Genomic DNA, 24,994 nt, shown 5'->3' with positions numbered 1-24,994 from the left:
TACATAATTATATATATATATATATTTATACTCAAAAAACTGCTTTCTATCTGGTATCGAAACATAAATGCAGCCACTTGTAAGTGTCATTACTGTGATGATCACAATATCAATACAATATTTCTGTGACAAGATTCATAAAATATAAAGTCCAATTTCACAGTTCAGAAAGTAAAAACGGGGACAACTCTCTTGTCTTCTGCATGTTTGTGTTCAATTAATTTAACCCTTTACTTACGCTGCTTTAAGATGTGTTTCACAAGTATTTAAAACTTTGAACCCTGAACAAACTGGTTCGATTTCTTTGAAAAAAATGTAGGAAAAGAAAATGATTATCAAAAGAGGAAAAATCTGAGGAAAAAGTACATATCTATAAATTTAATCATTTATCATAATTACATATTTTAAATTATGTTACAAAATGGATACATTCCCCAGGTTATTTTCTTTCTTTTTTCTTTGTCCTTTATCCTTAAAATCTTTCTGTGTGTGCTAATTTCAGGTAATTTTCTTGTAGTTTCTTGCTAATTTTCATTAAATTTCTTAGGTTGCTATTTCCAGTTTATCTAGGTTTCAAAGGGTTAAGTTACATTATCTGCCAACATGAAATAAAAATGTAAACCCAAAACGTTTCAAGGCCTCATTTATCAAAGAATACAAATGTGTGCACACACAGCTTTTACAAAATAAACAATTCAAAATCCCATCTAACGTGAATACATCTGATTTTTCCACAAATAAGGTTATTTAAATAAATGAATCGTCCCTAAGATGCAACATTTGGGCAACAACATGGTCCAGACGGCAAGGGCGCCGACCCATGCCCCCCCAGGGAGACAGGTTAAAAAAAACAGTACCTGGATTTTCTGGATCCGGAGCGTGAGCGTGAACGTGACAGGGAGTTGGAGGAGGATCTTGATCTGGATCTGGAGCTAGAACCAGTATAACTGCTACCGCTTCCACTCACACTCCCACTCACTGTTCGCCTGGAAGAGACAGACACGGAAGTGAGAACACAGACGGTGCTTTTTTCATGTTTATTTTTATTAGCACACAAGATTAAGTAAAAGCAAGCAGATAATAAACATAACAAGAATCGTGCAGGAGAGGTGAAGGAACCCAAAGGGCCTTTTACTAAAATCCTCCCATCTGAAAATTCTCTCCTTAACGTGACATAAAACAAACAAACATAAAGTTAAAAGAATCATAAATGGAGCAGACGCATACACATCAACACAGCTAATACATTAACTACAGCACGGTTAAAGTTTTAATAAGTTTTAATAAAGTGAGGACTGGAGTTCCAACACCAGGGAAGGAAAAATGCATTATGGGTCCTTGAAAAGTCATGGAAAAGTTTTTTAATTTTGTCCATAGAAATGTGTGAGAACCCTGGTGAGTGTTTCCTCATCTGGTCAAAATGCCAGTGCCATAAACCAGTAATGGTTTATGGCATCAAAACAAAGATGCACGACCCAGCTACTCCATCAATGATTATTAAACACATTAAAAAAAAACACAAAAAACAAAACAAAGTAGTAAATGATTATTAGACCACTGGAAGCAAGTGGAGTAACTTGTAATGGTTAGATGTGACATGGAAGTTTTTACGTTCCAGTCAGTTCACCACAGTCTCCCACTAATTTCGATAAATGTTGATGGAGATCTGCGGCAAGAGTGTTCTCAGTGTAAATAAGAATCTTTGCTCTTTGATCACAGTCTGAATCTTCATACAGGGTTCATACACATTTCTATCAATACATTTCCATAACTATATAACACTAACTAAAACTAAATAACCATTACTTTGAGGCCAATTTTTAAGAGCGTACATTTGGACACAACTTTCCCTTGCGCCTGCAATCATTGCAAAACAACTGCTGAAGATATTTTTCAAAATGCATTGCAATATTTCCGGATAGCTGCTGTGCAATCATGCATTTCAGGCAACAACAGTCTCAAGGACAGTCCCCAATATCTTGGACGGACGGGGAAATTTGATGCACATAAAAACAGTGCAGCAATAAGTTTTAATGTTTTGTCTTTCGGTAGTTTTGGAGAGGCTGATCTTAAAGCTTTATCTGTCTTTTGTGTTGTAATCTGTGACTCTATTAGTTTTGCAGTGTACCAGTGAGGTGAATCGCTCCTTCAAAGAGAGCAACACAGACAGACAGTTCCTCAGTCCCGCTGCCACAGCCAGTATCACTAACCTATATCATATCTGTCAACCAGAGAGAAGTACTTTGTAGACATTATTAAAAAGCAGGTGTTGGAACTGGTTTTCCAGGATAGTTTCCAGCCTTGTGAGCCATCCTGCCCACACTCACACCCACAAAAACAGTCTCACACGCCCTTACTGTTCTTCCCTGCCCTTTAACTCTTCTTCCTCTATGGCTAATGTTGTTCTACAACACTGCAGATTTTCCTTGAGCCATCCACCCACTCCTTCACCCACACACAATCGCTATGGTCTGCCCCATAAACCACTTTCATACACCTGCAGTTTCACAAACAAAAATATGCAAATGTGTTGTGGAATACAGCTCTGCTCAACCCATCTGTTTGACAATGTCATCCACTGTCAACATACTTTTCATTGCAAATGCAGGAAGGTCAACATTCTCCCACCCACATGCACGCACCTGAAACTAACAACACAGCACACTGATGGTTTTCGTGCGTGCCCTCTCTGTGCTCACATTACATTTTAAGGATCCCTAAGCTTTCACTTCTGTGCCACGCAGCATGTAAAGCATGTGAGCGACACAGAGCATGAGTGGGAGAATTTGGAAGTAGTGTAGTGTTTTTTAAGTTGTAGGGTTCCCTTCCTCCGCCTCCATTATGCACCGGTACCACTGATACCCTGAGTTTTTTTTAAAAAAAAAAGTTCTACCCAATGGATCTGTGTATTGTGCATACACAATTTTCTGCCAAAAATTGGCTGCTGCAAGTTTGACAGACAATTTTACAAAGAGCTGGGTGAGCGGCGCGGCGTGAAGGGAACAAACAGCTCATTGTTTATTTTAAAAGGCTATAATGCTTTTTGTACAATAATCAAATTATTTAAAAGATTATAAAATCGAATATATATTTTCACGAGCAGATAAAAAGTAACAAAAAAATATGAAAAAAAAATTTATATATATAATATATATAAAAGAATAAAAAAGATTATTCTGCACAAACATGCTCAAGTGTGCATATTCTGTTCCTACACAAAAAATATAAATAAATAAATAAAAATACAAATAAATCAGTTAATAATTTTTCCTACATTTTACTAATTTCTTGCTTATTTTGGGTCATTTTTTCTTCAGTAACACAATGCCCTCTTCCCTTGATTTTGAAAGAAATCCAACAAATTTGGATAGGTTTTAAAGGGCCAAGACAGGTCAAGTTTACGTTAGATTCATGACGTATTCTTACTGCGCAGAACGCACACCTGTGGCTTCATAATTATGACTCTCACTGCCCTTGTAAAATAAAAGCGTGTGGCAACTGATTTTAAGAAGCATGAGTGAAACCCATCCCAATTAAAGGCTTGAGACTGCAGTGCTGTGTACACACAAAAAAATGAGGAAGTAAAAGTAGAATGAGAAGAAGAGGAAGAGGAAGGAAGAGGAAAAGGACAGTCCCTTCAGTATTTCGAAGGTTGTTTTTGTTATTGTTGCAGCAAGAAATGCCTGATTTCATCACAGCTTTTTGAGTCTTTCTGGGCCCAATGGCATCACGTGACAGATTAATGAGAGTAGCTCGGCTGCTATGAAAATTGAATTCACTGACACGGCTTACTGGGAAATTTAAAATGTGAAGGAAGCAGCGTAATTGTTATTAGTAACACATGCTTTTCCTGCTATGACTGGATACTGAGCAAAAGGTTTCACACTGTTGAAAGTAAAAATGCGCATAAATCAAATAAACTCAATGTATCATGGCTTAAAACAATACTTCATTTAACTTCATTATTAAAGTACTTTTTTAACCATTATTTTAATAGTAGTTTATTTATAACTTTATTTTATGGCAGTAGCTACCTTTTTTGTAACTATAGCTCATTTAATAATTTTGTATTTTAGTAGTAGTTTACAGAGATTTCAAAATATCGAGATATATATCGTGTATCGCAATATGGCCTAAAACATATCGTACTATTATTTAAAAGCCATATTGCCCAGTCCTACTTAAAAGTAATAATATTTTTAATTCTTAATACATTTCTGATGTTTCTTGTTGACTTTGATATATTATATATATATAAAGCCTGAATGGTGACAGGAGGATAATTCTAGTGGTTGCCTAAGTAACAGCTGACAACAGAAACTGCCCGTTCTCTGTAAATGTTTCACTACCAGTTCAGCCATGCACATTTGGATGCAAATCAACTAAAATATGACAATGTCATAACTTCAGAATTCCCCAAATAGTTGGTGTGTGTTGTAAAAGGTCACACCAGATTGGACACCGGCATTTTGACCAGTTGAGGAAACACTCACCAGGGTTCTCACACATTTCTATGGACAAAATCAAAAAAACCTATCTATGACTCTTCAAGGACACATAATACATTTCTACTTCCCTATTTTAGATTTAAACTTTCTTTAATGGTAATTCCAGCAAACTAAATACATGAAAAGAGAGACGGAAAGCTGGGAAAAAATTTTTTAAAAAAATGTACATGAACAAAATATCACACGTCTCCGTATATTAGAGGTATAGTACATCGACAGCAACACTAATTACATTTTCCGTTTATTACTGTGGAGAGTTTTACACAGAAGATTACTGAAACAACCTCATTCCAGACAACAAAATTGTGACTTTTTGAAAACTTTTGACGATTTTTACTAATTCCATGACCTTTTCAGGCCTGGAAAATGTAATATTCCATGTCTTTTCCAGGTTTTTCTTGACCATTGGAATCCAGACTAACGTCCGGTGATTGAGTTTGAACAGACAGGAACTGGAACAGGACTGTTCTTTTCCTGATTCCTGCCATAAATCAAATTCCTTTTGCAGTGTAATATAATCCGACTTTTGCCTCAAAATGAACAAAGAGCTTAAAGGTGAGCCACCTACCTCCGCGGAGGATGCTGCTGCCGTTCTTTCCGCCTGACTTCCCTCGGGTTGGGAGGTTTCCCAGGTTCCCTTGGAGGCAGGGGTCTCCCCGCTCCACCACTGCCTGCCCCGCCTCCTGCGCCTCCAGCCTCCCGGGGATTGGAGGGAGGCTTCCCTCCCTCTGGCAGAGGTTTGGAAGGCCTGCTCTGCAGTCCACCAGGTGGAGGAGGACTGGGGGCTTTCTTCATGGCAGGCTTGTCCCTGCGAGGAGGGGGCATGGCACCCGGCTTCAGCGGCATGCTTCGGGATGGAAAAGGCACTTTTTCAAGCATGCAGACAGTGATGGACAAGCATGTGCTATAAACTAGCATGTTAGCAAAGCATGTGCAACGCTATAGCTAGGGCTGCCCCTCTAAAGTCGGAGATTCGAGTCATCAGTCGGAGATCCCTCAGTTGACTGAGATTGCAGAGATGAGCATTTGATTTTTTTTTGCTGGTCACTGTGCCATGCAGTGTGCTTCCAGAGATGTTTTAGTCTCCAGATTTTACAGCAGAGTGAACGCTCTTAACTTTCACGCTACTCATAAGTCGTCACTTTAAAAACTCATTAAACATATCTTTTATCTAAATAGGATCGACTCTATGTATTTCTGCTCCTGCACATTTGAATTGTTCAAATTTTGTTTTTTGACTATATTCTTTTTCATTTTTTGTGACATTTTTTTAATATCTACTTGATGTTAATTTGTTTTTGATTTCGTTTTTTGTTCTTCTTTTTGATTCACTATGTTTTAATGACTTGTTGATTTGAAGAGGAGACTTTGTCTAAGCCCTTTAGACTTCTTTCCTCTCCTGCACACTTCACTTTCTAATTTTACTGTGTAATATTTTATCCATAATTTTGTGCAACTAAACTAAACTATACTCTTGCTAAGAAGTGGGGAACTTTCAGCTTACAGCAAGTTCATATGCTGCAGTCTCTGACTTTTGTTTCATATCTCGTGTCTGCAAAAAACAGTGTTGCACGTTTGTGACCCATCGTTAGTGCCGTTAGCTTGTTTACTATATCACATGAATGCTGAGGCCGAATGTCTCGCTGAGCCCCATTAAAACTTTAAATCTTTGCATGGAAAACAAAACGAATCATCGAATATTCACATTTAACAGCCAAATCTGATTCGACCGGCAGTCGGGTAGAGCTCTAGCTATAGCTAATGATCAATACATAAAAACAATCAATATACAGGCATGATGTGATGTGATGCTAAAACAAGCCTAAACTTAACTACAGACTGCATTGTGCCTTGTAAAGTGACAAGTTGTATGTTACATTTTTTACTACAGCACACTACAAAAGTTGAGCGTGCTGTAGTTGGTTTACCAGCATATTTATTTAAGGAAAACAAGGATGAAAGCAGATGATGTAAGCATGACTGACTGTGGATTAAATGGATGTAAGTGTTTGAGATTTACCCTTTAGCTAATGCAGGGGGAAGATCTGGTTTGTTCTTAGCATTCCTCGGTGCTGCTGGACTCGGTGAGGGCGATGTGGAGAACGATCGAGACCTAAAAAACAACACAGAAGTTGGGAAAGTGGCATTATGTTTTCACACCTGCACTTGAAAATCCAAGATATCTGTTTCTGAGCCTATGCTTGTGTCTGCTTGTGTCATACTCTTTGTTCTTTACATGGCGGATCCAGTGTCCCTTTATCGTAATTTAATATCATCTGTCTGATATCTTTAAGAGATTGAGTTGCATGTTTTCTAATCATAGTAACCATTATGTCATGTATGGTTATTTATGGAATACTGATGTAATTTTTCTTTCTTGCAGCTATGACAGCAGGAAATCATTGCTTCCCATTCCCAATTACTCATCTCCTGAATTCATAAATGCCTCCACAGTGAACAGAGATTTCCAAAGCTGGGAAAATTCTTGATGAACTGAAGTCACAGGCTTCTAACAACAGTAAAACCATATCACAACATCCGTTTACAAACTCTCACACATTGTTCAGTATAATCAAAGTCTCATTCATCCAGTTGTAAACTCAGGACTTCCTGGAAAGCCCATAACAACGGGGGGGAACCGAACAGAAAGTTCTTTGAGTTCTCTTCAAAGCCAGATTCAATCCACAAAAACATTAATTTTACCTCGCTGAACATGGCAGCTGCTGGTTAACTACTGTTTCAATAAATAGTTTGTGACACTGTGCGACTTTGATGGATCCAAACTAACCCTTTAAAACACCAAAGTCATACAGTAACACAAACAAACTACGGATCGAGGCAGCGTTAGCCAGCAGCAGTGAGGTGAGATGAATGGTTTTATCAGTAACGTCAAGCTATGAAGAGAGCATGGATAAGTTTCACTTTCTGAATGACACTTGGATTATACTGCACAAAGAGTGAGAGATTTTTTTTTTCATTTTTGGATTCTTCATTTACCTATAGCATGCAAAGACTTATTCTCCACGAACTCAATGCAAAGCGGACCGGAACAAGAGACAGTGCTTTTCTGTTGCTTCGGTGTGAATCAGTGAGATAATCACATCTCACTCATCTGAATATAACAGATGGATATAAAAAAAGGTGGGAAATAAATGTGTAACAGGAAATAAAAATCCCCTGAACTAATTAAAAGTAGTCCTGTTTTTTAATTTTCAATAGAAATCTATTTTTATATTTATTTATTTTTTGAACTGCATTGAGTTATTTATATACTTATATTAATTTATATTGTTCTAGATTTATTGCCAAACTTTCCATGACTTTTCAAGGACCCATAATTAATTTTTAACTTAACTAATTAACTTCCCTGACATTTTCATGTAGGATTCAAACTCTATTCAAACAGAATTTTAGCGAGCTGGCATACAGGAAGGTAAAGATGCAACCCAGGACAAAAATAAGGAAATGTATTCAGTGGTAAACAAAATGTTGTCGCACATTTAATTGCACACAACAAAATGCCTTATCTTTTCCCAAAACTTTAAAAAGTTTACATTAATACATGACTTTTCCAGGCCTGAAAAACAAAATTGTGAAATTCTGTAATTTTTCCAGATTTTTCATGACTGTGAGAACCCTGTGAGATAAACACAGAGCTATACACACACAACATGCACGCATGCACACATTTGTTTGTACCTAGAGCGGCTGCCACTGAAGGAGCTGCGCTGGGAGGAGTGGCTGGAGTAGGAGCTGAATGAGGAAGAGCGGCTGCGGGAACGAGAGGACCCAGAGCCTGTGTAGGATGAAGAGCGAGATGACGACCTGCAACACAAACACACAGCACATGCAATCAGGATTAATAAACATTTTTTAAAGGGAACCTTTTGTGCTTTTCCTTATTTTATGTCACATACATAATGATACAATGGCAGGTTTAATTATCAAATATGGCAAAAGTTTCAAATAACAAGGTAAATGTATGTAAAAGTAAAAATCTCAGCCTTTGGACTGTCCTGAACACTCTTTTTTATGGTCTTCTGCTCCAGGTGCGACTGCCAGTGTTTACATTATGTAGCTACATGTGAACATTTTGGATTTTGAGGTTGGGGTCTGTGAAGTTCTTCTAAGCTTCCCAGTCATAAATTCGACCTCAGGGTGACATTTCTGACTGGGAAAATCAGAAATTCCAAATTCCCATTACAAATGGAAGACATCATTATAGAGGCAATAAAACAGAGCGTTTCAGACAAACGGAAAATAAAAGTAGGAACCTTAAAATGAGCATAAGAGATGTCTTTAAAGACCAATCAAACACTGCTGTTTTGCCTGTCCTCACTTCTTACACACACATGAAAACAACCAAAGTGGGGCGAGGGGTCTTTTGAGAGCAGTACGGGACATTTTCCATCCAATTACACCAGACAACAATCACAGTCAGCTTTGCACCAGCGGTTACATTTCCGACCAGGCGAGCGTATTTAACATTTATCCGATTGAGAATCCTCTTTACACAGTGTAGATAAATCTAAAATTATAGGCACAGTGATTTTTAATTCAGTGGACAACATGATTAATAATTAAAAAGACTTTTTTTTTAATTTCTTTTCTAATTATGTTTTAAGTTAACATATACCTATCTTCTCCAGTAAAATAAACTGTAGGCATTTTCTTCCTCGCTTTCAACATGTTTTATTGTTTTACAACTCTGTATCAAGGTGGATGTGATTAGGCTTTTGACACTTATTAACAAAAAAAGACTCACTGATCTTAATTAAAGACAAATATAATTTGGCTGATTTGCATGCCGGTTTCAGAAGGGTTTCATTATAAGATTTCTGCTCTTCAGCAACAAAATTTCCATGTTGTTTTCAGTTTTTGGCTGACATTCCTTGTTTTAAAGGCATACTGAAAACATGTTTGCTGCTGATTTGTGATTAATGTGGCAACAACCAGTTTGACACATTCATCTATGTGTGATTGTCGCCATAATTAAAAGATGTAGCGCTAAGTATTGATTTAATTTTGTTGGAACTGGACAGTTCATAAGGAGTACGGCTGGAATATATCCTTACTGTACCACACTCTCAAGAGCGCAGAGTGTACTCTGGGCACAGGTGGAGAAGCAGAATGCCAGGCGCAGTGAAAGTGAAACTTAACTATTAATTGTGCTGGGTCTAAAAATGTGCTGTCACTCGCCTGTCTGATCACACTGGATCAACAGATCAATTATCCCCCCAGTGAGTCAAACTCTTCAAACCGCTGCTGAGGAAAAATAGAACTCAGGACAAGTTCTGCCTGCGCTGCATTCACAGACTCAAAGAAACGTCCAAATTTAGACAGGGGGGCACAGAAAAATAAAAAAGGGACACTCAGACACAAAATAACCTCCATTATGATGACACGGGATATCCTGACTTGAGGAACGAGCTCCTACCTGGAGGAGTTAGACAGAGACACAGAGGAGCCTGAGGGGCGATGGCGCCGGCGGCCTCTTGGTGGGGAGCCCAGCCCAGGGCGCCTTCTAGGGGATTTGGATCGACGCCACGGGTCCTTCCACTCATCTGGTCGCCTCATAACTGGAACAGCATCCTTCTTTGAGGGAGGCTCCATTGGCCTGCTGAGAATATTGGAAAAAAAATCATCAGAGGGGCAGCGGCACTACAATAGGGGAGTGCTGGTTATATTAAGGGGTGTAGTTAGTCTGAAACTGTTTGGGTGGGTGGGCACTGCATGCATCATCCACATGATTGCTGGGACCAAAGATTTTCCAGCAGTACACTGCATTGTAAAGAAATTATCTCTGTTCTAATGCTGTGGCTGACTGGTGTCTATAATACCTCATTCCCAACAAAATTAGCATGTGCATGCAAGGTTTCCAAACTCAGATAAACACGTTAAAAATGAGCTATAATCGGCTTTCTCATTGCCAGTAGAGCAGAGCTGCGTACACGGCTCTGCAGCAGACAAGTACACCTTTCTGTGAGTGAATTTTTTTTTTTGGTGCGCCTGTTGGACAGACCATAGAACAGGTAAACAGTAGAAAGCTGCATGGATAGAGATCTGTGAAAACTTTACATTAGTTACTTCACTTAGGTGGAGATGGACTGTCATTAGTGGTTACAGTTATCATTGCATCTCACTAGTTAGGAGCTGAAATTAGGGCAGATCCCATCAATGCCGATCAAAGCTGGAGGCGATAACTGTCCACAACCCAAAGACTTTTTACTGATTATCATCAGTGACAAGGAAAAGCAGTAGATTCTCACGTTTAACAATTTGAAACCAGCAAATGTGTTATATATATATTTAAAACATTACTGAAAGAAAATGAATTGCCAGCTATTTTGACGATCTGTTAATTTTCTACTCATCGATTAATCAACTAATTTCAACTGAATCAATCAACTAAAGTTCTAGTATACATGGGAGCTGATTTGCAATGAAGCGCCTGATAGTCCACAACTGAGATATTTTTAATTAACATGTATGGGATTTTCCCCTGCAGAGGATGGTGTCTATTTTTGGGAAAAGACATCAAGATTCAAGTGTTTATCTTAAAGGGTGTATCTAAATATTTGTTGGAGGAAATGAACAAGACGAGTGGACATTCCCACTGTGTGAAACCATACTGTATTACAGAAACTTGCACTGACTGCTTGAAGGAGTTATGTCTGTTGCTGCCTAGTTTCGGCAGAAGTTGACTATGAAAAATCATGTTATGACTGTGTTTGGGTTTATTGTTGCAACTTTGGACTATGTGCTGTACAAACCCTTTGAAGCTTAATATCACATGCAACAAGAAACAATTAAACTAACATCAATCTGAGACAGGGAAACAATATCTGCTCAACCACAACCCGCGAGTGGGCGTTATGTACTAAGTGCATAGACAATATGAGTAAATGAAAACCACATATCCCTGAGTGAGTAAGAAAACAGTGATGCAAGAGCGAGTGACCTCACAGCCACTCATTGAGCTAAAAATAGAATCACAACACAGGAGCTATTTTTAGCTCTCAAATATCTGTTACTATCAACACAACATTTCCTTTGAGGAAGGGAAGAAAAAAGGGAAGTGGGGAAATAAACCCTTTAGGCACACAGAGTACAACAAAACGTAGTAGGATGTTTGCATGCCTTTGTATGTTTAACAACTGTGTCTGAGGAACCTTCTAGATAAGCAGAAACCGGTCTGATGAAAGCAGTATCAGTAGATGCACGAGCTCAAGAGGAACTTTACATGAACCTAAGCAGTTTGGTTTCTAAAACAAAATGGGTGTTAAAAAATAAAAAAGTGTCTTCATAAAATGAGACGAAATAAAGACATTAAATCTTACACCAGCCGAAGCAAATGTCCCTAATTTGCCTGTTTTAAATGTAATGTATGATCTAATCATATTGTTGTACACATGGAGTGAGTAATTGAGTTTGCATTATCTGGGTGGAGAGTGTTGTGGGGTTTTTTTTGTTTAATTGTTGTTGTTTAATCATCATAAAACATATTTTGCTATGACAAATTACTCAAAGACACTGTGTTTTGAAATTATATCCCTGTGTGAAATAAAACTTTTAAAAATACAATTTGAAAAACTTTCAGATCTAATGTTAGAATAAAACCTGTGTCTTTAAAAAAGGGTGCTTTTTTAAAAACATTTAACCTATATTTAACCAGGTAAGTCCCATTGAGATCAATATTTTCCTTTTCAAGGAAGACCTGTTAACCTTCACAGACCAGAGAGATGAGAGTGTGAGTTGCTGAGTAAGCACTATGTAATTCCCAGGCAAATATATCTGCGAAGAGAAGTTGATATAGAACTGCCCTGAAGGATATACAGTTCGGAAAATGCTGTCACCGACTCAGAGCATCAAAAATGTAAGCATATGATGGGTTAAAACGTAGAGAAGCAGGAGCCTCTAAGGTGTATAAGGTGAAATTTCTTTGTACTCAGACAGTCGAACTCCTGCGAGTTGACTCAGCTTTATTCGTGTTATTGCACATCAAGGTCCATCACATCTGATTTAGCTGCATTAAATGTAGTTTTTTAAGAATATTTTTCACACTCTAGTGGTTTTGATGGGAGAGGTAAGGGACCAATTTGACTGAAAGAAGGGGCCTCTGAGGTTTGGGTATGGTAAACTTGTTTATTTTTTGTGGTTAACTTGTCAGATATTCTCTCTTTAAATGAACCAGAACAGTTTTTGGTGGATTCACTATTGTGGCAATCCACTGTTGAACAAGGTGTTTCACAAATATAATCTAATCCAGATCTCATTGTACTGTTAAGTGACTATAAGGAGGTAGACAAGCAAAGTTTCTGTTTGATTTTCTGTGTGCGTTTAGGTGTGTTCCTTTGTATCATTCTGAGTCTCTAAATTCAGAGGTTTTGAAGTACCAGTGAACTTGGTGCAGACCTCTTTATGAGGGTTTTTTCTTCAGTTTTTTGAGTTTGAATCTGAAGTGGGTAACTAATATGTCAATCACATTAGAGCTGATCAGATCACAATGCTGAATAAAAGGAAGAGTTGTTGCAAGGGAGAGTGTATACAAACTTTTACACCCAGTGCAATGAAGTTTCACTTTCACTACACCTGCTGAACGGTAAAAAGAAAATCAATATGTGGCGCCAGCTGTTGATATCGTGGCAGATTGCAAAAGTTAAATTAATGTGTGTGAAATCTTGTAGTGTACGTACAGGTTTCCACAAATAGTTAACCATACAAAACTTTTTACCATTAAACCAAATATTTGCTAATATACTAATACTTGGCAGAAGTGACATCTGTAACTTCTGCAGTCACAGTGACATTGAAATTTTGTTTTACTGCAGATTAGAGAGTAATTAAAGAAATAAATCATCTTTAAAAGAAAATATTCATTTGAGATCAGCTATTGCATTTCACTAATCCATACTACTATATACAGAAAATGTCTTGAATCTCAGTACCACTTGGCATTAAAATCTTCCACGGAAAAATTTAACTTAGCCCACCAAATGTGAATTAGGGCACTGCTGCAACACAGCTCACTGCTCAGTCAATTTTCCCTGAGAAAATCAACGCTCTGTATGTATTTTCAAATGTTCCACGTTGAAAGTGCTGGTAGGTCCAACCAGTTTCTCTGCAATGACCAAGAGTAGATCAAAGGGATACGTGTACGTCCTTAATGACTTAGTCAAAGCGCAGGGATTCCCATGTTGCCTCTGGCAGGTAATATTGCCAAAGTGCTTTACGTCACCCATCACCGAACACAATAGCTAAACATGGGTGTCGGTTCCCAGGTGTTGACAACACGCCATCATCATTGTTAGTGTTTTCAATGCTGATGAGTTAAAAAACTAGTTTAGTTCCACAATTTCAAAACCACTGACTACAAATGTGGAAAAAACAATGGCAAAGTGTGACACAACTGACTTCATTCACTGATTAACTGTAGTCAGTTTTACCAAAGGAGGATTTTATAGACCGTTACTCACACCTTAACTTGCATTCGAAAAGCTAGAATAAAACGGGAGATTTATATATACAGTGTATAACATGCTCAAATTTTCTTTAGTTTTAAATAAAAAAACTCTCTCTCTTGAATCAAACAGGTAGGAGAGGAATGAAAATTTGATTTTGATGTGGAATAATAATCCAAACAAACAACTTCTGAGTGCTGAATCAAAGACAAAAGAAGTTAAATAAGTTATTCTTAACCTGAACATTTAATTTCCACTGATTGGTGTAATGGACAAAAATATCTGCACACTGCCTACACCATATACCTGAAAATTATATACACACCACATCTTCCTTTGTAGTATTCATTGCTTTCATAACCAAATAGCAAAAAGAGAACGTGTATGGTTGCACACAATATTACTCACTGTCATTTGCATAATAAACCAGGATTAATGGTTTGCCTCTGCAATCTATAATTAAGTTAGAGACCATGGGGGGCTATATTCACAAAGCTTCCTCATTACAATTATGACAAATTATGACATTTTCTAAGAATTTCCCCTTTAAGTTAAGAATAGATTGTGGTTATGAGTAAGTTATTCAAAAAGCATATCAGCCCTTACATGAGCTGAATGTGTAATGTTAAGACAAAGAGATAGGAGAAATATTCTAAAAATGCTGGATGACAGTAAGTTGATAAAATGATCTGTTCATGGAGGGAAAATATTTGTGACTGATACACATCCCTTACTTTTAATAACAACAGACATTACAGTGATGACAATATCTATATATTTGGCAACTGGAAAAAAGCAACAGTGCACCGGTGGTGACCTGGGTCTGTCTCAAGCTTCCATCAACACAATCAAACAATGACACACTTTTACTAATTTTCATTGGATGTCATCATCTTGCAGGCTCACTAACAAGAATGTCTGTGACAACCAATCACACCTTTTAGAAGAATGCGTACTACCTAGTAACAGGGTCAACAATACCTCTTCATTAAGTTGTGACATTAAAAGAAATGCTGAGTGATAAAAAAAAAAAAAAAAGATCACAATTATATCTATATAGTTTTCCTCGATAAAAGAACAAATGTTTGATATAATTAAAACACCTGTTTGCCCATAGAGGGGCGCTAATGCACTTTAAACACTAATTTCCACCTATCACTAAACAGAACAAGACAAGACGAGCCACCAAGTTAAAGGTAACAGTAACGCTATAATGTTACAATAACGTTCATCATGCTTATTAAGTTATCTTTAGTATGATGTTTTGACCATTGATAACAGCTGACCAATGGTTGAATTTGCCACTAAATGTTAAGTAAAGCAGCTGTATCGGTCAACTTATCTAATGCTAATGGTAAGCTAAAGAGTTAATGTGACTGAGTTGCAGCATTTTCATTTGAATGATAATGCTGCATGATGAGTAATTACACTTTCCTCATCCGTAAACATAATTACTGTCTGAGTCACGTCAGACTTTCATTGGCAATGGCTGATCCCACGTTACTTCAGATCATCATAAACTTCGTCATCTGACCGAGAAGTAGCAGAAATTAATACTGTGCATGCATAACTTGGACAGAATATACTGTCCGTGGTTTATTTGATTCTTTTTGTATATTCATTGTTTACATTGACAGCTTACACTTACAAAATGTTTCAAACATCTGGTTTAGGAATTTGACATGCTATTGACCAGGACTAAGATTTCTTATTTTTATTTTTATAATTGTTTTGAATCTACCTCAGATTTGTAAAATGTGCCACTGTTTGCAGAGCGTTTCTTCATCTTTCACTCCAGAGCAAAAAGCAGCCTTTAAAGTTTTTTTATCATGATAACATTCTTGGCCATATGGCCTAGCCCCATGTAGAGCACAAGTTTAGATGACTGAAATTTTACAACTTCATGACTGATACTAAGTTGTCCTGTATGTTTTTTCTGTATTAACATAAAGGAAACAAAAAGGAAACTTGAGAGAGCCATGTAATTGTAAAACTTGGCCAATAGCAGTAAGACAACAGTGGCATGTCTAAAATGCATTGTTTAATTAGTGTAATCACTGGCTCATCTCAAGTAAGAGTGTCCGGTTGTGTTTCATTCCATGTTATTGCAATTACAGGAACAACGAAGATAATGGTTGTGCAAGTTTCACCGTGGAGTGTAAGAGTCGGTGACGGTGACATAACAAGCAATAAATCAGGCATAAGAGACAAGCTGACTGAATCACTGGAATCCTGCAGGATTTTAACAGGCTTCTTTGGGTACTCTTGGTTAATTTATGATTGACTGGCATTCATTGACTTACACATGTGCCTACGATCAAATTAGAGTTTTTCCGCAGGGTTCATGAATCCTGTGTAGGTTTTCAGTACCAAGGTGATTTATGTGCAAATCTATTCAAAGATTTGCTAACATTTCATGAATGAGTTGTGCTACAGAATCAGCAGCACTCAATCAGTGGAACCGCAATAAAAGCGCTCAAGCGACACAATTGAGGACTATTAGCGTCTCTTAATTTTTAAAGAGCAAATAAAGACACTCCAACTATTGACTGACCAATGGTGTAACTTTAACATTCACTCAGTAAGTTAGGGACAGACTTTTGCAGGCTACGCTTTGCTACGGTCCGGCCAAAAAAGGATACTACCATGATGATACCTGATGAACATCAATGTAATAGTATGTAATGATGTAATATAAAGAAAAGAAAAAAAAACAACTAAAACTTCACTTACTTGGGTGGCATGCCAAGGGGAGAGCGTGGTTTCAGTTTGTCCTCGTCTTTCTTCTCCCTGGGGTCTCGAGGTGGACGCATCCTCGGCCTCTCCTTCTCATCCCGCTTCATCCGGTCCCTCTCCCACTCCTCTTTCCGCCGCATCCGCTCCTTCTCGCGTTCCCGCTCTCTCTCCCTCTCTCTCTGCCGGCGCTCCCTCTCACGGTGATCTCTCTCCCGCTCTCGGTCCCGATGTCGCTCTCGGGGGTCACGATCGCGTTCACGCTCCTGTCGAGATGACTGTGTTAAAACTCGTGTGCGAAAACGTGTTTGGCTTCCCTTCTTTGTCTGTGGCACCTGGCCCACTCATTCCTGCTAAACTCTTACAACTCACAAATATACAATTTCAGTTTGACAGAAAAAGGCTCGGTAATTTTCCCTAAAATAGATTCCTCTCCACAAAAGCTACTCCAGCAGTAGTAAAAAGTGAATTTATTGTGGACTACTTTTGTCTGCATAAGTGCTCTCATGTCTTTGTGCGATCTGCTGTTGTGCTCTGACTGGACATCAGGCATTTTTGCTTTATTTTGTGTTGTTGAAGGGCTCAGTTTGGCGATGCAAACCTTAATGCTAAAGAGAAATATTAAAGCAGACTGTGAGGGATACTCACACTGTAGTGGTAAGGAAGAGGAGCTTCAGTGTACTGCACTCTGAAGTTTTCATACTGGCCACCTCGCCACAGGGCCTCCATTTCATAGTCGTAGTATGGATCAGCATACGGGTCACTGCAGAAAGAAACACATTCGACCAATTATAAAATGTCTTTCAACGGATACTTAAATGTTTTTTTTAAACAGAGAGGCAAAAAATAGGGCAAAATATCCGTTTTTGTTTTTTCCTTTCATGCTATTGTTTAATACAAGCCGCCTTTGGACATATCTTATAGAATGACAAAATTGCAGAGATATGTTTTAAGACTATAATTCAGTTTCAGTTTCAGTCACTGAATGCCAAACTTATCCAGTCTGACTGCTCCGCAGGTTACATATTAATTTGTCTTCACTACGGCCAAACAAAGAGTTATTAAGGCTGCTGGTCTACACTTACCCATAAACTGGATCTCTGAACTCCATTTCACTGAAAAAGAAAGCAGATTATTATCAATGACAGAAAACAAAACAACAAACAAAGCATATTTAGTATGTTTAATGTACACTAATTGTGTGTAATCTTAACGCTTTGAAATCTGGATCGCCATAACTTTTCTTGTGCTGCATTCAGATGCCTTTCAAAAGTATTTCAACCTTTAAACCCTGAGAAAAATGATTTCTTTTGAAAACACAGGGAAAAAGGCAACGAGAGACTTGGCAATAAATCTCCTGCAATTTGTAATTAATTAGTAATTTAGAAAATGATTTTAAAAAAGCTAGAGAAAAAAAATATTGCTTAATAATTATATATTTTAATTCATTTTAGAGAATTATTATAATTTCAGCAATTTTGTCACATTATTTCCTTGTGGGAATTTTTTTTTCATTCCTGTTTTTTGTTTTGTTTGGGCAGGGTTTTTAGCTAACTTTCAGGTAATTTTTGGTACTTTTCTATGCCAATTTCTTGCCAATTTCTAGGTCATGTCTTGCTCATTGCCTTCTTCCAATGTTTTCTTTTTTTTTTTTTTATAAAATCAAGCCTATTTGCAGAGTTTTGAAATGATTAAAGGGCAAACTTGTGTGTTTGGAGCAGCATAATGTAAAATATTTTCGTATGGAAAAGGATAGCCAGATATGCACCTTATCACAAATAATCATACAACAGTCAGTTCTGACCAAGTATTTTGAGAAGAGACAAGAAGTACTGCTGATAAAGAGTATGACAGCACTCGGATTTTAAACCATGCATGTATAACTCTGCTTTAATTAGCCTCCCTTGAGGGTCGTTGTAATAAACTCTGGCCCGTGAAGAAGCACGCAATTACACAAAAAACATTTGAGTTAATTAATAAAAGCTCGTGAGAAAGGAGGGGAAGGAATGAAGCCTGGACACTTCAATGCAAACCCACAGGTATGCTCTAATGACTTCAGAAGATGTGGCAGCGTGCTATCTAATCAAGCTGTTAACTCTTAAACGCCATCAAAGTTAAGGCTTCACTGGTTTCCCAATAAATAGAAACATACAGCTTAAGGTAAGATGACACAAGAGCTGGTCTGTGGAAACATGTACACCTCCACAAAGAAGCACGCTAGTGTGCAGGAATGTGTGACGCCTGGCCGCAGTCCAATCCCAGTACAGGTTTGAACTGTTTGTGCTGACGGAGCTGAATAAATCCTTAAATAAACAAACAAATAATGATCTGCTGCCGCAGTTTATTGTTAACTTATCAATGGCGCTTGAGGACCTGCTTTTAATTAACTAATGACAAAGACAAAAAATGTTATTTAAAATTTTAAAACATTTTGAAAGCATCAGAGATGTTTGGTGGCGTATTCCTGTGAGAACTGTAGTTTTGTGGGGCAGTTAAGTAACAGCAAAAGGAAGAATAATGTCACAGAGGTGCTACTGACAGACCACGATGGACGCCGACTTCTCTGTGCACTTTATCATATTATATTATATTATATTATATTATATTATCTCTTATTCATTTAATCTGAGGTCATTTCGTAGCATTGCAAATGTGTTTCATTTTTGCAACTGTTAAACTTTTTAAACTCAAAGATTTGTTCAAATAAAGAGGAAGCATCTTTTTGCTTTCTAAATTTTAAAAAGAAATGAGCCGCTTGACAGCATCTTCGTTACGGCTGACTGATGGTGCCTTTCGACAGCCATGGCTAGGTTGGTTTGGTTTGACTCGTCAACCCAGCTTTGCAGGAAGTTACATCACCATTACAAAAGTGCTACCCGCTTGAAGCTGAGTCATTATCTGATGAGGGCTTGTTTAAAGTGATGTTGTGTGAAAGCAGCGGGCTAAAGTTCCCGGGTCTTTCTGTGTGTTTTTTTGAGCGGGTGAGTGTGTGATTTTCCGTCACACAGCAGGCAGGTGAAAGAAGAGCTGTTTGCACAGATGCAGTAAGAGCTCGTTCATCTAAAGTTTCACTGCGGCAGTTTCTGCATTTACTTTCCTCCCTGCAGTATCAGTAGATTTGTTTTTATTAAACAAAACATGCAACCAAATCTATGCTAATTCAGTGATAAACACTCTGCATTTTCACGCTGATTCTTCACAATAAAAGACCTCTGTTATTTTGTTTTGTAAAAGCTAGGGCTGTCAGCGTTAACACTTTAAACGTGATATGATTAATGTGCACACATGACATTTTATTTTTTAAAACTGTAATAATCGCCGGCCAATGTTTCTGTCTTTAAAGGCGGTTACTGGCTGAGTTTTGTGTGAGAGCAATGCCACTGGTATAAACGGAGGCTGGAGACCCGAGGAATCCAGTGTCACCAACCATGTCAACCAGCTTTTCAGGAACAAGTTAGGCAAAATTTTGGTGTTGGAAAAACAGAACGTCCATTTCACAGGAGTCCCTTGACCTTGGACCTCAACACACGTGAATAAAAAAAAAAAAAAAGGTTTTGTGTGTACCCATGAGTCTCACCTTTACAGACAAACTCATTTTATGCTAATCCCATGCAGTTTTTTGCTGTCATTTGATTCCTTATCAAGACAATCTGATAAGATTTGCTTTCCCTTATCAATATAGACTTTAACATGTTTTTGAAATTCATGATAATGGAACTGAAAACGTGATTTAAAAAATCTGATTTATCGCATTTAACTATGGAAATTCTACAACTAATCACAATTTAAAAAGCAAATTGTTTGACAGTCCTGGTAAAAGCTTTTATTGTGAAGCAGGAAAATAAGGAATTTTGTTGTTTTTTTGGCACACACGGATCGTTGTGGGTCGGCTGCGGTCGGGTGTGCTTTTGGACCTCTTTCCAAGGAGGGTCCATCTAAGGTGCAATTTGGCATGGAACGACGTGTCTAAACTGATCATGGAAATGCAAATTGCAGCATAGTTTTTAGTGGTAATGGAAACACGGCATAAAAAGCTGTAACTGATGGTGGAGCAGGGACAGGTGAGCATTTGATTACTATTACACAAAATATATATTTGTTTGTATTATTCTGAAGCTTCGTTTCATCAAGTTTTGGTTAAATCACGCAAGTCTGTTGTGGCTGACTGCATTTAAATAATTCAGGGGACACAAAGAAAAGAAAGTGCTGTTAGCAAGGTAAACAGGTAACCAGAAAAACAACGTGTTGGGTGTAACAGGTTCATACTCTCTGATGATGCGGTAGCTGCGTTCTCTGAAGAAATCATTTTCTTTGTCAAATTCTCTCTCGTCTTCTCCGATGGTCACGTTGAAGCGCTTCTCCTCAAAGTCTGGCTCTTGCTCCTTTCGGATGGTGGCCTTTTTCAGCACCTGTGGGACAAAGAGTCGTATAAAAAAAACAATTCGATTAAGACATTGATAAAGCTGGTGGCGAATTTGAACCACACAGAGAACTGCAAGTTTTATGATGCCATAAAAAGAGACAAGACACCTCCGGTTGATGCATTAAAAGCTGATTTTTATGAGATAAGTGTGTTGTTCATTTACTATGACGCGTTTCTTTTGTTGTACACGCAAAGTCGGGCAGTTCCCCTTTTTTCACATGAAACAATGCCCTATCAGCATCAAGCCATATTTCAGTGAACATCACAGATAATTTTTTATGACAAGGTGGAGATCAAAATCTATTCGGCTTGAAAATACACTTTAGGAATATATCAAGGGGTGACATTTGACCAACTTTAGCAAAGACTTCCATATTTTTTCCTGATTTTGTTTATTACATTCAACATTAAATATTAAAATTTAGGAAACATGTGGGTGACAACATACCAACCAAAAATTGAACTCCTATACATTATGAAAAAAGACATATTTGATGAAAATATGAATTGTTTCTGTGAGAGGCATGGAAGTTGGAAGTTTACCTCTTTGGCATGCCTTAGACCTCGCTCCCAGGCACTCTCCACAGGAGGCTCCACTGGAGGAGGTGGTGGAGGGAGCTCCTCCACTGCAGGACCAGCCTAAAACAGATTCATGATAATAATAATTATTATTATTATTTTTAGGACTTGCACAGTGCTTTTCTAAGTACTCAAAGATGCTTTACATGAATAGCAAAAAAACCCAAAAAAACAAAATAAAGAATACAACATACTAAAAAGATGCTTACATGAAACAGAAGAACAAATACAACAAATAGAATACAAATACAAAAAAACTGAGGATAAGACAGTTCAGATTATACTGTAAGTAAAATGGCAGATAAGGTAGAACCAGATCCTCGTCATAAAACTGTAATGTATTTACGTAAAGTAACAATAACAAAGCAGTGAGCACAACCTCCTCAAAACTTACAAATATACACCATTTTCAGGATTTAAAAGTAAGAGAGTAAGAGTACCCAGGGATTATTGGGTATGAGTGGGTGTGGTCCTCCAGGAGGCGCTCCGTTAGGTGAGAAGAGGTCTGGCTTACTGATGAGGGAATAGTTCCCTTTGTCATTGACTCCGGGGTGGATGAATCTACAGTTCATACCCCATGTGCAATTTCCTGTGGGAAGCAAAATGTACGAATAAAGTTTAAAATCATTTGCAGTCAGTTGATAACACAGGCAGAGTTACCCAGAGTGATGTAAAAATAAATATGTACATATTTGTGGCACTTTCTTGGCTTAAGACACTGAAATAAGAGTGAGATGTTATTCATTACGGCTCAAGTAAACTACAAAAGCCCGAGGATAATGTTTTTTATTACGGATGAAACATGATGGTCTTAAGACAAATGCCAGTGAGAGGTATCCTAAATTATCTCAAATGCATTCTTGTAAAAATCTTGGTACAAATTGTGAAAAACATATAGGCCCATATCAACATTAACTGTGGTGCTCTATCCCTATTATCTCTTCTGTAATTATCATTAATGGAACAATAATTAACCCTTATATTTGTTGCTAGCTAACAAACAACTGTCTAAACTGCTTTGTCTCTATGCTTCTTATTGAAAACACGTCTGACTATGACCAACAGAAAAAAAAGTCAAATCTATAGTAAGTGCAACAGCTCCTCCTGCTGTCAAACAACTACAACTAACAAGAGTTGACGTAAATGGGAACATGATCCCTCACATGTTCATGTTTCTAATCACAGCAGCACAAATACATTACCACAGTTTCAGATCGTTAAACATCTATAATTATACAGATGTTACATAGTTGCAATTGAATGTTTAAGGGGGCACGGGATTTTAGAGTTCGAGTCAGTGTTCAATAACTGTTAATGTCTCTTCACTGAGTCTTATGTGTTTAACCTAACAGCATTATTTGTGCGCATCAAAGTTCGACACAAGTCATAGCACGTTATCTTCACGTGTGTTACTTTACGGCCGTCCTAACAGATGTGACAGCAGCCCTGTGCTATAATCCTCTTTAGAAACACAACACTATAACTGTCAAAAATGAGCGCGGGACATGGACACGAAAAACCTGCTCATTAGGAATACATATCACAAACTGATTTTCTTTTTTTTATTAACACAGTAGGTATTTACAAAACATCAACCCTAAACTGAAATATTTTTTGTTATTTTGCTCAATGAATGAATATTACATACACTGAAAAGCAATGCATCTTATGTTTTATGTTATATGTTATGTATAATATGTTTATTCCTCTACAGAGAAGATTTGATGATCACAAAAATTAGGTGGGGTAAAAGTGGATTTATTGATATTGGTATCAGCTATTAGCCAAATGAGTTGTTATCAGCACATCGGATATTGGCAAAATATCCAATCAGTGCATCCCTTATATTTGGGTTTTTGGAGTATCCCATTTATGTGTTTGAGTATGTAAACACCACATCCTGTTTTTTGAGGAGACTGGTAAAAAACTCAAATATGCTAGCTTAAATACTCCAAAGGAAACTGGGATACTGCTGCATGTAAGGTTATCCATGTAAGATTACTACAACAATTTCATCACATACAACAAAATTTTGTGACTTTTCTAAAACTTAGGATGATTTTTTATTAATTTCATTACTGTTTAATGCCTGGAAAATAAGATTGGGAAATTCAATAACTTTTTCAGGTTTTCCATGACCATGAGGAACCTTGGAATATGTGCTCATGTAAACGCCACATCCCGAATATGATCATAATCAGGATAAGCAGTGTAAATGAGTTATTCATGTCTGTGTAAATTTCTCATTGAGTTTCTAAACAATGTCTGAAATACCCACAAAGTCTCAAAGTCCAACGTACATCTCACCATGAGTTAAAAGACTAATTTATTATCACAACAAACCAAGTACGACAGACGTAAAACTTTTTATGAATAGGCAGCATTCAGCCTCTAAAGCAGCATCAGCTTTAAAAGCTTTAATGGTTCCCCAATTTAATATAGAGAATCGAGGGGAACCATTAAACATGATTCTTTAAGATTTCCAACAGACATATATAATGAGTGAGATATTTTACTTTTGAAAGATGAAACACCATTGCTCTCTGGTGGACAAGCTATGTAAGGGCTACGCTGCTTTAAAATGACCTGAAACATTTCTTTGCCGATGTGGCACTCACCTTAAAAATAAAATTTGCACTTATATCAGCCGTGATGATATATTTATTGAGTTCTGGGGTAAAACCTGCTCTCACCACCTACCTTTGATGAAGAACCTGCAGATGGGACGTGGTCTGATCTTCCTGTCTGAGGGATCTTTAACCTCCCCCTCCTCCAGGTCATCATCCTGCACACAAACAAAGAGCAAACCAAAATCCATCTTACTGTTTCTGAGTATCTGCTAATCACACTAAAAAAGAATTAACATATAAAATAACTCTATTTCATGTTCTAAAGTTGGTGCAATATTCTGCAGATGGCAACTGGCATTATTTATTAAATGCAACATAAAAATCGAATAAAGCAATGAAACAATATTGACAGCTTTTGTCTTCAAAACAGGAACAAACAAAAGTATGTGACCCCGGGGTTACCACTCAGAATCAAAGTAGGTCTACGACTTCATAGGGAGAAAAATACTGAAATATATCGACAAAAAAGGATTCAAGAGCAAAAAGTATTCAGAGCTCCACTCAGTCTGCAACATTTGAGAGCGGCACATGCACAGATCTGTGAGAGCAGAATCTAATTTGAGTGTGCGATGCCAGTCGAGCGCACATTTGTTTTTGAGTCTGTTCTGCAAGATGTCGCTTGCCAACTACTTTTTACTGGCAAACTGCAACCAGACCCTC

General features: G+C 37.6%; 1 protein-coding gene across 1 annotated transcript in view; it reads right to left on the bottom strand.

Annotated features, from left to right (window-relative positions):
- Positions 1–24,994, bottom strand: part of zc3h18 (zinc finger CCCH-type containing 18) — a 36,960-nt gene that overhangs the window by 7,346 nt on the left and 4,620 nt on the right. The window contains 12 exon segments of the mRNA XM_042496286.1: positions 858–986; positions 5,077–5,355; positions 6,529–6,621; positions 8,208–8,333; positions 9,946–10,128; positions 16,703–16,968; positions 17,351–17,465; positions 17,788–17,817; positions 20,969–21,111; positions 21,669–21,764; positions 22,145–22,293; positions 24,405–24,489. Of these exon segments, the coding sequence (XP_042352220.1) occupies positions 858–986; positions 5,077–5,355; positions 6,529–6,621; positions 8,208–8,333; positions 9,946–10,128; positions 16,703–16,968; positions 17,351–17,465; positions 17,788–17,817; positions 20,969–21,111; positions 21,669–21,764; positions 22,145–22,293; positions 24,405–24,489 (1,694 nt within the window).

The sequence above is a fragment of the Plectropomus leopardus genome, chromosome 11 (assembly GCF_008729295.1).
Source record: "Plectropomus leopardus isolate mb chromosome 11, YSFRI_Pleo_2.0, whole genome shotgun sequence".
Classification (NCBI taxonomy): domain Eukaryota; kingdom Metazoa; phylum Chordata; class Actinopteri; order Perciformes; family Serranidae; genus Plectropomus; species Plectropomus leopardus.
Note: the sequence above shows the minus strand (reverse complement) of the source record. Positions and strands in the feature narration are given on the sequence as shown.